We start from the raw sequence: 15442 nt of genomic DNA, 5'->3' as shown, positions 1-15442 counted from the left end.
CCTGCTGTTCCATCAACTACCGTTCACAGAGTTTGGCTGTGTGTCAGATGCAAAAGCAACTTCAGAGAAGCAAGATCGGAAATCATTGTGGAAAAAAAAGAAAGTAAAGGTTGGATAAATAAGGAGGGCAAAATTTGAGCCCCCAAAGAAATTTTTACAGGTTTTCCAGGTATAAAATTGTTGTACTATACTAAAAATATACAAATAGTAACTAGTATTTAGCTGCGGGAGAGAGAAGGAAGTTAGTTTCTCAGCCTGAACACTATTAGCAAAGCTTCCTAAAAAGATTATCTGCAGACAGACCATCTTCCTTTTTCCATCAGTGAGACCCAAATCCCTTTTTATTTCATTTCAGACATTTATACTGTTTACTCCCATATCTTAGGGTGTCTGAATTATCTGTTTAAGCACTGTTTTGCGTGTTAATGTACTTTGCAAGCCGGTTAATGAATGAATGTATTGATCAAGCCTACCTTGAGATTTTTGGGTGGCTTGAAATTGAAGAATGTCGTCAGTTTATTGTGAGAAGCATTAAGTTCTAGAAGGTAAGGCATACAACTCACACAAGACAGATCTGGGGGGAGAAACAAATACAGAATAAGGGAAGCCAATAAAATCAAAATTAGACTAAGTCATTAAAAGCAGCTTATGTCACATCAGAGCATGTTCTCATTATGCCAGTTGCATGCACTTCTTAATTAGTGCAAGCAAATGAAATGAATAAAAATAGGAATCCGTGAAACACACACAGCGTGGAGAACTCTCCATGAGCTCCTAACTTCACCTTCTTCCCCAGGGCCTTCCCTCCTCTTCCATCCCTTTTCAAGTGACAGGTGCACCCTCCAGGTCCCAGCTCACTCTCCCAGGAGCTACTAACAGCCAAATGCTTCAAAAAATACCAGCCTTGGAGGAAAGGACGAGAAACTAAAGCCATAGATAATCCCCTTGATAATTAGCCCCTAAGTGACTGAATTCTTTTCAGAAAGACTGAAAATGCCACAATTAGAAAAGTTTGTTCGTTATAAATTTTGTTTTAGTTGGACTTAGTCCTAAATCTCATTAATTCTTTGAAGTGATTTAAATTATTGCTATTATTTCACGTTGGCTCTGGATTGGTTCAGAAGTATGTCTGAGTTTTGCACTTTGTCCCAAGCAAATATTCTAAACCTCGAACACTAAGGACAGCCGTGCTCTAATGACAGTAACGTATAAAACGTAAAAATGGTGAAGTACTGGGTTGCCTTCCTCTGCCCCTTTACAGCAGAGGCACACTTCGGGGCAGCAGGATAAATTAGACAAAGACTCTGGAAGAATCGTAGGAAGAGGGGTGCCTGGGTGGCTCAGTTGTTAAGCGTCTGCCTTCGGCTCGGGTCATGATCCTGGGGTCCTGGGATCGAGCCCCACATCGGGCTCCCTGCTCTGGGGGAAGCCTGCTTCTCCCTCTCCCACTCCCCTGCTTGTGTTCCCTCTCTTGCTGTGTCTCTCTGTCAAATAAATAAATAAAATCTTTAAAAAATAAAATCGTAGGAGGAGGATTTACAGCCCTGACTCCAGCAGGAACTTAAGTCTCCACCTGAAAACAGTAATCATAATAGCTTCTCCCTCTCTTTTCATTCTAGGTCACAGAACCAGCTATTACGCCTCCCGCCCCCACCCCCACCCCAGGAAGGCCCCTAGTGGCAGAATGGAGCCTCCACACCCGAAGTCAAGAGGACCACTCTGACCTGTCACCAGGTGACAGATGCACCCAGCCTAGGAGAAGGGAGCAAGGCCAGCAGCTGGGGTCTTCCCTGGAGTAGGCACCATGAGCACCCCCCTCAGCCCACCTCCCCCCAGCATCTTTCCTTCTCGAGATCCCACCACATTCTATGTCATTTCTCTGGTCTAAATCACACCCTTCTTAAACCTGTCTTTATGGAATTGTTCTAGGGCAGACAATACACTGAGACTTTAACACTTTGGTGGGACTTAATGAGTGAATCAAGGAAGGCTGCCTGGAAACGGAAACCTAAGGTGAAACTGTCATGACTTTACAAGTCTTGCCTATTTGTCCTTTCTGAGCTTAGCTCCACATCTATCAGTCTGTCAACGCTATTAATGTCCACCAGCCCCCATGTGTCCTTGGAGCTGATCTTTCTGTGGGCAGGTAAGTGCTGTACCATGGAGCTGTCCTGAAGCAGAAGCAGCTGCTACCACTGAAATGGAGCTACATCCCAACTTTGTAGATGACTGATCCTTTCAAATCACTCGGACAGAAAAAAAAAAAAAAAACCCACGATCTTGGTTGCTGGGTTTCTAACCCTGCCTGGCCCATTAATCCCTACTTGGTGCAGTGACCTCCATGTCCACCAGATGGCAGGAGCTCCTTGCGTCTACAAGGGTGGTTCTCAAAGTGTGGTCCTGGATCTGGCACATCGGCTTCCCTGGGGAACTAATTAGAAATGCACATGCTCAAGCCCCACCCCAGAGCTACAGAATCAGAAACTCTGAGGGTGGGGCACAGCCGGCTGTGTTTTAACAGGCCCCCCAAGTGATTCTGATGCAAGTTGAAATCTGGTCTATATCAGAACAGAAGCTGTTCTCACAAAAAAGAAAAATATACTGTGCCTTACACATAGTAGGTTCTCAAACACTGGATGAGCTAAGAAAATGGGCCCTAAAAGATTAAAGGAGACTGATCTGAGGAAAGCTCCATTAGCAACTGTGGGGTCCCGGCTCAAGCTGCCAGGGTGGGAGGCCACCACTGAGCATTGCTGCAGCCTCCCATCACGCTGCAATTCCTTACCCAGGGAAGGAAACCAACCTGGGAGTGGTGGGGTGCGGGGCAGCTCCTGCCAGTGACACTGAAAAACCCTTTCCGATGATAGGTATATCTGGGATTTGCTTTAAAGTACTGGGTGGGGCGCCTGGGTGGCTCAGACGGTTAAGCGTCTGCCTTCGGCTCGGGTCATGATCTCAGGGTCCTGGGATCGAGTCCCGCATCGGGCTCCCTGCTCCTTGGGAGCCTGCTTCTCCCTCTGCCTCTCTCTCTCTCTCTCATGAATAAATAAATAAAATCTTTAAAAAAATAAAATAAGTAAAATAAAATACTGGGTGGCTCAGTCATTAAGCGTCTGCCTTCGGCTCAGGTCATGATCCCAGCGTCCTGGGATCGAGCCCCGCATCGGGCTCCCTGCTCGGCGGGAGGCCTGCTTCTCCCTCTCCCACTCCCCCTGCTTGTGTTCCCTCTCTCGCTGTGTCTCTCTTTCTCTGTCAAATAAATAAAATCTTTAAAAAATAAATAAAATAAAATAAAATAACCCTGGCGGGGCGCCTGCCTGCCTCAGTCAGTTGAGCGTCTGCCTTTGGCTCAGGGGCTCAGGTCCTGATCTGGTCTGGGGGAATCGATCTCCCTGCTCCGCGGGGAGTCTGCTTCTCCCTCTCCCTCTGCCTCTCCTCCTCCCCCTGCTTGGGCTTGCTCTAAAATCTGTAAAATAACCCTGGGGAAGTTGGGCAGGGAGGGGTATAGGTGAAACCAGATGGGCCCCACGGGCTGATAAATGTTGGACCCGAATGTTCATTACAATAGTCCCTTGTGCACGTTTGTAATTTTCCATAAAAAAAAAAAAAATTCGTAAAACTAGAAAAAAAATAACTCACAAACAGTAGCATTAGAGGGATAAACTATGCTGGAATATTTCTTAGCCACTGAAAAGCAAGGCTGGATTTTACTTATTGCTCTCTTAGGAGGGGAAGAAATCAGAAAGGAGCCGGAGAAAACCATATCAGCAACATTTTTCTTTTTTTTTTTTTTTTAAGATTTTATTTATTTATTTGAGAGAGAGAGAATGAGAGCGAGCACATGAGAGGGGGGAGGGTCAGAGGGAGAAGCAGACTCCCCGCAGAGCAGGGAGCCCGATGCGGGACTCGATCCCGGGACTCCAGGATCATGACCTGAGCCGAAGGCAGTCGCTTAACCAACTGAGCCACCCAGGTGCCCCCGTATCAGCAACATTTAACCGTCATAAAAAAGACAGGCTAAACAAGCGAGTGGAAAGATGGCCAACAAAGAAAGCAGGTCAGAAATAACAACTGCTGACTTCCCTCCAAGTCTAAACAAAAGAAATCGGACACTTTAACTTCAAATAAGATCAGAAAATTAGGAACAAGAATCAAGCTTCGAAGAAAATGTGACTAATTTCATTAAATGTAAGCAAGATGTCACAACAAATACATTACAGAGAACTACAAATGGTGAAGTTGAAAGAAATCAGATACATGTATAGAGACAGTAAAAAAAAAAAAAAAAAAAAAGGAAAAAAAAAAAGTGTGAAACCCTGGCACTCAAGAAGAAAAGAAGTAGCTGGCCAGAATTAAAATGTAGACGCAAAAGCAAAATAAAGAAAAGAATCCATTAAAGGAAAAAAAGGGAGGAGGGGAGGACTAATTCATCTGTACTGAATAAACTAATAGGGGGAAAGACAAGGGAATCATCAAATATTCAGAAAGTATTAAAGAAGTAATGAGCCGTCTCTTACAAGGAAAAAACAAAGCAAACATTCCATGGGATACTCTGCAACATCACTGAGCACCTTTGAACCATAGCGTAATGTTGCATGTTTGCTGACTTTACTCATCACCAATGGTGCCTTTTTTACATGCAAAGTAGAGCATCGATATGTAAATGAATCCACACTAGCGCTTATACCAAGTTTTGTAGCATTAATCTACATTACATACGGCAAAGGTTAAATTTTGAAATAACCGAATGATCTATCCATCTACTAGAATGAAAATTACATACCTTCAATTTTATTTACTGAAAGATCCAACTTCTGTAGGTGAACATATTCACAGAGAATCTTAATGTCAATTAAATCACAACCCTGAGAAAATAAAAGGTAAAAAGACTTTAATGCTGCTTTAACAGGTTAGTACTCAGCCATCTCCTGACACCTGGAAATAAGAGTTGACAGAAAGAAATCCAGAATTTCTGTAAGTATAGTAAGTATAGTATACTAGAGTTATAGTAAAAGTATAGTAAAAATATACTTACTTATAGTAAAAGTATAGTAGTTAAATGAGAGAACTAAATCTGAGGCCTACGACTAATAGGATCTCAAAGCAGATGACAAACCCATTTAAACAATGCATTCCTCTGAAGAAGAAAAGAGCTTGGAAAATTAGTGATATTAGCAAGAACAAATACAACATGAAAAGGCAAATTAAAACAGTGTCAGGTAGACCTTTAGAGCAGAGTTTTATTATTAAAAAAAAAGAAGAAAAGAAAACCCCACATAATAGCAGTAAGGCCAAAGCCTTTCTCTAGTAGAAGAAAAGGCAGATGCCTAGAATTTAAATGAAATGCTAAAGAGATCTCACGCATCATCAGGAGATCATTAATAACACTGTCACCTACATTTTCACAGGGTCCTGTTCAAAGCTCCTTCACAGTAATCTCATCTGACTAAGTAAAACTGAGATCTATAGGGTGGACTATTCCCAATTTGGCGATGAGGAATATGAGGGACAGAGAGGGATGTAAATAACCTAAAATCACACAGCAAATTAGCAACAGAGAAGCAGATCCAAGTCTCCTAATCCTTCTCCAAGATTCTTTCCACGAAATCTTGCTTCTAGAGAACTTCAGGATGGGAGAGGGGAATTTGGTCCCTTGGAACAGACTCTTGCGGCTGGTTTATGTTGCAGTGTGAGAATCAGAAAAAGCCAACCAATGAAGTATCATGATGAGCAAGTTCTCAAATATACTGATGATAAAAATGTTTAATGAAGGTCACAAGAATAGTGTAATAAATATTAAAGAAAACCTACCATGCACAAGGCATTGTGCATCATGAGAAATATAGTGCAGTTATGGGGTAGAGCTGTACTGTGCCCTTAAGAAACTTAGGACTTTGGTAGGAGAGAGGCTATGTACATAAGTAATAAGAAAAAGTAAAAAATATGGGTGCCTGGGTGGCTCAGTTGGTTAAGCGACTGCCTTCAGCTCAGGTCCTGATCCCAGAGTCCTGGAATCGAGTCCCACATCGGGCTCCCGGCTCAGCGGGGAGCCTGCTTCTCCCTCTGACCCTCTCCCCTCTCATGCTGTTTCTCTCTCTCTCTCTCTCAAATAAATAAATAAAATCTTTAAAAAAAAAAAAAAGAAAAAGTAAAAAATAATGTGTAACATAAGATACAAGGGGGGGAAAAAAATCACCAAACCATGCAACCATAAGAAAGTGTATGCAGTAAGACAGGTTATAAAGGCAAAGTAATTCAATATGTAATATCTCAAATGTAAGGAGGTCAGGGGCAAGGTAAGTTAAGCATCAGTCCATCTAGCTGAAATAAGATTTAAAGGATCTTTTTTTTTTTTTCTGCAGATCAATTTAAGGCATAGCACTACGTACATAAGTAGAGTATTGATTGAAATGGACTTGTGCGGGGATGTATCGGATGCTGGAATTATCTACCCTTCCAATGCCCGACACAGGGCAGTGTACACAGGATGCTCCCTGTAAGTTTCTGCTTAACTGGCTGAGTCATCCATAAAATGTTATAAAGTGAAAACAGTAAAAGATTACAGCCTTAATATGCTGTCCTCAAAGGATCTGCCATGCAACCAGCATGGGTGGAAAGAGCTTAACATTTCTTGGATAGTTCACTAGCTCAAATCCAAGATGGACCAAGATTATGAGTTGTATATGCTTTGCTTGCTGTGAATTATATATACTTTAGCCAAATTATAGTACAGTAGCAAAATTGCAGCGGGCTTTTTTTCACCTACGTATCTGCATTTACTGTGTGGATCTCCAAGGAATATTTAATACTTTACAATATAAGGAAGCAAAAAGAGTTAAATTATTTTTCTAGGACTATAGAGAAACAAAAGGAAGAAAGAACTTGAAAAATGATGAGTACTTTGCTCTTACAGCTTCCCTTAAAAAGTGAAGCCAAGATTATGTGTTAGTATTGATATCTTGAAAATTGAACAACACATTTTTTTCTTTAATAATGGGGTATCTTTTGGAAAGTGAACTGTGGCTGAAAGCTACTTATTTCTTGACATACTTGGGCGGGGGGGGGGGGAGAGAGTCAATACCAAAATACTTTGTTCCCTTGGATTTAGATATTAATTTTAGTCCTGGCACTGATCAGAGAGAAAATTCTTAAAGAGTTTTTGATTGGTTTCACAGAGTCAAATTCAACTTCTGGAAAGAAAGCATTGATTACTATAATACAGACTACTTAAGATGAAAGAAACAGACTGATGGGAATGAAAACAAAGGAATTCAGGGGCTGATTACTGGACTGCCCAGAGCTCTTTGATACCTCATATAACATAAATAAGTCTTATCACCAGTCTCCATCAAATGAAAGACTCTGAGATCTGGGGCCACCACAAAAGCTATGAGTACCAGAAAAAACAGATATGGTCCAACCAGTATCAAGATGTAGCCCAGTAAGCCCATGGTGATCTTGTCATACTCACTGATAAAGCTAGATTGAGATAGACCTGCTCAGTCCCGGAGCCTGAGCGCCCCAACTGGTGAAGGGCATTGGCCACGACCTCCTCTCTCAGGACCCCATCAAATTCCTCCTGCAAAAAAAAACACACAAAAACAAAAAACCAGAGAGGTGGACAAAGGACTTCCATTAGAAAAGAAACAGTCCAGGGGTGCCTGGGTGGCTCAGTTAGGTTAAGTGTTGACTCTTGATTTCAGCTCAGGTCATGATCTCGAGGTCATGAGATCAAGCCCCACAATAGGCTCTGCACTCAGTGGGGAGTCTGCTTGAGGCTCTCTTTCTCTCCCTCTGCCCTGCCCCCCGCTCTCGCTTGCTCGTGCTCTCTAGTGCTCTCTCACTCTCTCAAATGGACAAATCTTTAAAAAAAAAGAAGAAGAAAAGAAACAGTTCACCTCCTCATAGCCAGCACTTAGTACATTACATAATCAGGAGCTGACCCTTCCAGAATTTATCAGCCCTAAAGAAAATTCTATGTTGAAGACACATACATAGGACATACAAATACCTATCAAATCGGTGTTTTCATTGCCACCGAATTTTCTGGTGGTCACCTGCATTAGGCATTCAAAGTGAAATCAACACAACAGCAGCGGAGGCATCACCATTAATGGTGAGTGTTTCTTTGTTCCAGGCACCAAGAGCTTTCAGTGATCAACTCATTGAATCCTCCTGATAACCCTGAGGTAGGTATTCTTAGTTCCATTTGACAGATGAGGAAACTAAGGCTTACAGGGGTTAACTTGCCTAAAACCACATAGCTAGTATGTGACAGAGCCAGAACACAAACTTGAATCTGTCTGATTCCAGGGCACTTCTAACCACTATACATACTAGACTGCTGGCCTCCACCCAAAAAGATGGTTACATCCAAATTAAGGCAATTACTTTGCTAAATCTGGTATTCTTGCTGGAAAAAAATAAAACAAACAAAACAGGTTCTCAATTTACTTATTAGCTAATTTTACTGGATTCACACAATTTACAAGATTTATTAAAAGGGTAACAATCACTGCCATAAGGAGGTTGGCCCTTGGTCTGTAGAAAGCCATGAACCACTGATGAGTCAAAATGCGCTTTCCCCAAAAATAACAAACAGAAGGGACAACAGGTAGATCGGTGTTAGGTCTGCACTGCCTTCAACTCTATAATGACCAACACATTAACACTAACATCAGCATGAGGACACAAAATCCAGTAATCCCATCAGTCACACCAATATAGCTAACTGTGACTAGCATGTGGACAATAATGGCAAAATACTCTTTCCAGTTCTATATTAATTCAGGAACCAGCAATGCTGCTCAGGCTGCTGGTATTGAGGCCATAAGTACACGGGCTTGTGCTACTAGAAAGAGTTTCTCTGTGCCCGCCCTCCACCTCCAGTAGCCCAAGGAAGCAAATATCTCTCATGGATATAAATGGAGAGAGCACACAGGCTGTGAGGCTGGACAGGCTTGGTTTGAACCCCCGATCTGCCATTTTCAGTTTATGACTTTGGGGAGATAAAGTTTTCTCTGAGCTTCATATCTGCAATAGGAAATGTTATTACCTTCTCTTAATGTTTTAGGGAGAATGAAAAAGTGTAAAGCTCTTAGTGCCTTGCCTAGAACTACAGCAAGTGTTCCCAATAAATGACAGTTGTTTCCACTAATAGATGAAGTTGGAAATTCCGCATCTTACTGTTTCATTCTTCCATACCAATCAACCTGTTTACAAATGGAAGAAAGACACTCACTTTTCTTTTTTTTTTTTAAAGATTTTATTTATTTATTTTGACAGAGAGAGACACAGCGAGAGAGGGAACACAAGCAGGGGGAGTGGGAGAGGGAGATCAGGCTTCCCGCGGAGCAGGGAGCCTGATGCGGGGCTCGATCCCAGGACCCTGGGATCATGACCTGAGCTGAAGGCAGACGCTTAACGACTGAGCCACCCAGGCGCCCCGACACTCACTTTTCTAAATATAGTTCCAACTTCTTATACAAGGCCTGGGAAGGATTAGAGGTGGGGGTGTTACCTTCCCTCCAAAACTTTCCATCTAAACCTCTGAAATTTACCTGACCCACTGCCTCTATTTCCTGGTGTGAGAAGATATTGCACCCCTGACTGATAGTAGGTCAATGTCTGTCTTTCAACATAGCTACTGATATGGAGACCGGCACGCTGGTCAGCCTTTTCCCAGATCCCCAAGGCAAGCCTCCCCATGGCAACCCCCTCACACCTCCGTTGAGGTTCTTGCCACTTATCAGCATCATGCCTTTCCCTTCTGATCTTTGGTCATTTTCAGACCTTTACAAGCCCTGCTTGATCTTGGGTGGCTTCAGAGCCTAAGGATGGCCATTCAATCCCCCTCCTACTCCCAAGCACTCACGCACACACACACGTTTCTTCCTCATCTCCACAATCAACTTTAAATTGATCTCTACTCAGCTTCAGCCACTCATCCCCATGGCCATGCCCTGGACCAAGTCATCATGCTGAACTGTTCCACCTTAGAAACCTCAGAACCTAGTATTCTCCTCTGTGATCCTACAACCTTTCCAACCCCTACTGAGCCTGTTGTGATGACAACAAAATCTCCGGTCTGTTCATCTTTTCCTCTCTCAGAGTCTATCTGTCCCCTCTCACTTCCTTCCCTGCTTGGTATCCCCTGGGCCATTTCAATGTCTCTCTACCCTTAAGTCTCTGACTCCTCGTCCCCCCGACTCAAACTACCGCACACATACCCAAACCTGAATCAAGTACACAATCAACTACTGCTCTGAGGCAGGGACTCTGTCATGCTCATCATTCATTTGGGACAAAAATCTTTATAGCATGCCAGGCACATGCCAGCCAGTATGCTAGGCTCAGTGAACAGATTTATGAATAAGGCATGGTGCCTATCCTCAAGGGATTTACAATTCAATCTGGGAGACAGACAAGTACACAAGCAATTTCAGTAGTTTGATAGATATTACAATACGAGTAAGCAGGATGCTTTGACTATAAGCAGGGCATCCATTTTATGTCAGTTCTAGGGGGAATTAGGAGGTTAGCAAAGACTTGCTGGGAGAGAAAGCAATGAAGTTGAGACACAAGTAACTGAGTTACTCTGGCAAAGGAGAAGAAAGGGCAGGAGAAGAGGACCAAGAAGGGTACTGTAGGCAAAAGGGCAACAGGTACAAAACTCCAAAGGCAAAGGTGAACACGGCCCATTGGGGAACCAGAGTTCAAAATAGCTGAAGCATAAAGCAGGAGGGGCAAGATGGTGCCTGGTACCCGGTAGGTGCTCAAACACGGCTGAGCGAATAAAAACTGCTCCTGCCCTTGAGCTAGTGAATGGGCTGGGAGGGGCCCCACAACCATGCTTGCTGGTACCACTCAGGGGTCAGCTGTTAGCTGGGCAGGCTGCTGTTCCAGTCCCTCGTTCTTCATCAGCTCCCACCTTGGCTGCCAGATCTTCATCCTCTCCTTGAGCCTCTGGGTGCCTCCACTCCTTTGACCTCACTCTCAGCAGATACATTGCTCCTCCACTTCCAAGGCAAAGTAGAAGTGATCAGATGCCAACCCCATCAGGGTTCTGCACCTGTCCAAATGCCCTTCATTCGGGTGTCAGAGGCAGACTGCTTCTTTTCTGCACTCAGGGCCCCCACCTCCTGTTTCCTCAGGGACCTTGCTCGGGGACCCTCCATTTTGCCCTCTTTGCCTGGGATTTCAGCCAGTCTCTCTCCACCATCATTTTGCACCTGTCAGTTCTCCAGCGGTGCAAGTGTGTGCGTCCCTTCGGTCCTGCACGTTCCTTTAGCTACAGCTACAGCTTCCCTAAATAACCGAGCTACTGCAGAGCTGCCCCCTGCTCACCTCCCATTCACTCTTCAGTGCACGTGAGTTAGGCTTCTGCCTTCGCCACATCACAAAACCACATGGGCCAAGGTCTCCAATCACCCTCAAATGGGCAAAGCTAGTGAGCACTCTTTAGGGACCTTTCCACTTAACCTACTGGCAGCACAACTCATTTCCACGTTCTTGAGACTCTTCCTTGCCTTGGCTTCCCCTCACACAGCCCTCCTTTCTTCTCCTCCTCCGCTTACCATTCCTTTCCTGTTGCCTTCCCTGATGCCTCTTCATCTGCTGTACCCCCTCGGTTCTTCCCTTGACCCTCCTCTTCTCTTCCCGGATGATCTCACAGACCCCAATGCTGATGATCCCAGGTCTCCTACCCTGAGGCCCCTCCCCGATTTCCAGAGTCATGTGATTCATATATCTGCCTCGTGTGCAGCTGCTATCCCATTTCCTATTGTGGTGAATGGCCTTAATATGTCCCCAGACCATGCCAGAGACCTGGCAGTCATCCTAGACTTCCAATATTAGTAATTGTCCCACATTAAATATTTTAAATGTCTTCGTCTTTAGCTTCCTTTCCATTCCCACTTCCACTTCCTTAATCCGGACTCTTGCCTCTCCTCCGTAGACATTGCTAGAGTCTTCTCATTGATATCCCTGTCTCCAGTCTTACCATCCTCTAATCTAACGCCAGTCGGGGCAGCTACCAGGGCAGCTCCCCACTGCTTAGAGACCCAAGTTCCATGGTCTGTAAAACAGCGTAAAACCCTCCACAATCTGGCCCCTGCCTCAGCTGCTTTCTCTGCTCTCACCTATAAGTCATCAGTAGGAACAGGGGCTATGTGCCTGCCCACACACCCCCTCTCCACCCAGACAAGGGTCTGCTTCCCTCGAAGTCTGCCATGGATCTCTGCAATCCAGCTGTCATCTGTACACACCTGTGTATAACGCTTCAGATACTCAATAGCTGTGATTTACTCACATCCTTATCTGACCTTGAGTGCAGGGGACACCTATGTCCTCAGTGACGTTCTCGTCTTCTTCTGTCTTTACTATTGCTACTAGGCATTACCTCTGTAACTTTTAGGAACCTACTCTGTATCAGACACTGTATCAAGAACTTTAACAGACTTTCTTATCCAATCTGATGTTTATAACTATCCCATGAGTAGACATTACCCACATTAAGTTACTGGCAGAGTAGTTTCCATGTACCAGACTACATGTAATGTAGTCAGAGTGGCTCCTACATAGCAATCATTCAGTGACTGATTGCTCAAGTCAGTGAAATTAACCAAATCACTTAATGAGCTATAGTTAGCAGATAAAAAACACGTGTGTTATTATTGTATCAGTAAAAATATTATGGTAAGTGTTTTACTTAATAGGTTCTCATCTAATTCTCACAACTCTCCTATGAGATAGGTATTATTAGAATTCCCAGATTACAGAGGAGAATAGAAGTGAAATAACTTGCTCAAAATCTCAAAACTAATCAAAGGCAGTATTCTGAACAGCTGGTCTACCTTAAGTTCACCAGGGGCTTCTGAGACTAATTACACTATAGGCACTCAATAACCACTGTGACCATCATAGCATTATAAACCTTAGCCAGGCAAGGAGATGGATAATAAATCTCTGAACATGCAAGTCTAAATCCTTTTAAAAGTTTTCCTTTCAAAAGTTTTCAGTTTATTCAGCCTATTAAAATTTATTAGATACTCTAAAAAGCTAAAATAGGATGTAAGAACACAAAACAAATATTAATATTTACAACATAAGTGGAAGAAAAACTAAACTTTTCCACACACAGCCTACAAGCGAGGGATAACCAATTCAAGTCAACCCCCCCTATGGTTTGTTAATGGCATACTGAAGACAGATTAATACCAGCACTAATGAAGCCCATAGCCCAAGAGCATGCGTTAATTAGAATAATAAAGTAAACCGGTGATTCATCTGTGAATTCCTTTGGGGTGGACGCTGGTAGAAACCATACAAACATCTCCAAGTTGTAAAAACACTGCTACAGTTTTGCATTTGTCACTGTTAAGGGTAGCAAAGTAGATCAACAAAAGAGGAATAACATAAGTAATAATTTTCTATCGTCCACTTTAAGAAAAACTAATGTGTAACCAGCCCATATAGAAGGAGGTAGAAGAGGAAAGTCAAAATGGGAGAGAAGGGTGGAAAAATGGCCCAAATGTTGAAAATGGATAAAAGGACGTTACGAAAGAAGGGAACCTAAGTGGGAAAAGAATGTAGGTGGTTAATGGTAAAATCAGAGGAACATAAGACAGTGCAAATTACAGACAGGTGAATACGAAGAAACACGACAAATGAGGAAAGGAGTTTGTGAAAGAGAATGGGAATAACAAAGAAAAACATATTTGGCCTCAAGGCAAAGAGGGGACTAGGAAAATGCACACAGATGCCGAGCAGGGAAGCCAGAATATCACAGAACAGGGGTACTGGAAACATTCTATTTCTCTGTATTATATCTACTTCAGAAAAGATTTTGCAGCAGTTTATACCATGAAGGAAGAGGAAAGGGGAGAGAAAACCCTAGAGAAAAACCATTAAAATTAAGAAAAATATTCTGAGTTTCCTGGAAGCCAAGACAAAGAGGAAAACCCAACAGTTTATTGAAAGGAAGCAAATCAACTTATGTTTTTGAAAAAAAGCAAACAATATATTAGAAGCCAAGGGAAGGAAGTGGTAAGAGGTGGAAAGGGACCCAAACCACCCCCCCACCCCAAACCAAAAAAAACAGGCAGTGGGGTAAAAAGAATACGATGATGATCAGTGCAGGAAAGAAGTGTAATTGGTAGAAGAGGTACTGTAGAAAAGAGAATTTATAGTAATGTGAAGGCAAAGCCACACCTCAGGCAATACAGATGGAAGGTAAGAAACATTCTCCACCTCCGAAAACACTACCACAGTGAGCTGGCTGTTTGAACACTGGAAGGGGGTGTGTGTGTGTTGCTTGTGTAATGCATTATATACCCCTGGCAGAAGTAATGCATTAGACTTTCTCGTCGCTTGGTCTTTGAGTTAGCCCTTACCAGATTATTTCAGGAAAGTAATTTTTTCCCCCCTGGAGGAAGGAGGATGAAGGGACTGGAAGTGGGGGAGAGTGTTGGTGTACTTCACAATCACGGAAAACGGTGCAGGGGATGCCAAAGACGAACTCTGCCCGTTCAGAATACCGTCGAAGCACAGGTTTTAAAAGCTAAAGCTGTAACTCCCCATACAAATAGGCGGAAACTTTTTCATCAGGACGCTGTGTAACTTGACTCTTAAGACACCAAATGTGCTAGTGACAAAAAAGGGAGACACTTGGAAATATGCCTGGCAAAGGTGAGGAAACGGGAAGAAAGGAGAAAGAAGGAGCCTAGGAGCGGTCAGGGAGAGGCGCTCCCGGCGGCGAGAGCCCGAGGGCTGGTGAGGGGTGCGTGGGGAAGCTGCCGCCGAAGTAGCAGGGCCCGACGGCTGGAGAAGGGAGCGAGGGGGTGGAGGCGGGGGGAAGGCACACCTCCAAATTCAGCATCTCGGACTCTGAGGACTCCTCGGATTCCACTTCGCCCTCGCCCTCGTCCTCGTATTCCTCTCCGTCCGCGTCCGACTCCCGAGAGCGGTGAATGAGCTGCTGGAGCAGGTAGGAGGAGGCTTTATGGAAAGTACCTTTCGGTCTCTGCCCCATGGGAAAAGAAGACCAGCAAGACTGACGCTCTTTTTCTGAGCGCGGCAGAATCCACTGGGCTCCAGTTCGTGGACTGCTCTGGAGAGAGGAAGACATCGGCCACTGGGGATCGCTCCCGGCGGTCGCCATCTTGTTTACCGGGGTTGCCTAGGAGACTGACGCCAGGGAAGGAGGCGCCGCAAGGGATTCTGGGCTGTAACCTCCGCTCCTCCGCGCGTCTTGGCTTACTGTCTGAACGACCGCTGATTCTCGACTTCTTTCTTTTCGTCTGAGTCGTCTGGCTGTTTTTTCTTGTAGTTCGTTCAATCGCTGGTTTTCTTTTTACTTGTCTTTCTCATTTTCACCTCTTTTCTTCGCACCCCTTTTGTCTCCGGCTGGTTTCTCCTGACCTGGAGGTCCCTCTTCGAGATT

General features: G+C 44.0%; 1 protein-coding gene across 1 annotated transcript in view; it reads right to left on the bottom strand.

Annotated features, from left to right (window-relative positions):
- Positions 1–15160, bottom strand: part of LRGUK (leucine rich repeats and guanylate kinase domain containing) — a 102007-nt gene extending 86847 nt beyond the window's left edge. The window contains exons 1-4 of the mRNA XM_021692972.1: positions 14864–15160; positions 7472–7579; positions 4784–4865; positions 474–574 (exon numbers count right to left, since the gene is read on the bottom strand). Of these exons, the coding sequence (XP_021548647.1) occupies positions 474–574; positions 4784–4865; positions 7472–7579; positions 14864–15160 (588 nt within the window). The remainder of the gene's footprint in view (positions 1–473; positions 575–4783; positions 4866–7471; positions 7580–14863) is intronic.
- Between the last annotated feature and the right edge of the window lie 282 nt (positions 15161–15442).

The sequence above is a fragment of the Neomonachus schauinslandi genome, chromosome 12 (genome assembly GCF_002201575.2).
Source record: "Neomonachus schauinslandi chromosome 12, ASM220157v2, whole genome shotgun sequence".
Taxonomy (NCBI): Eukaryota; Metazoa; Chordata; class Mammalia; order Carnivora; family Phocidae; genus Neomonachus; species Neomonachus schauinslandi.
This window is presented reverse-complemented; position numbering and strand designations above follow the sequence as displayed.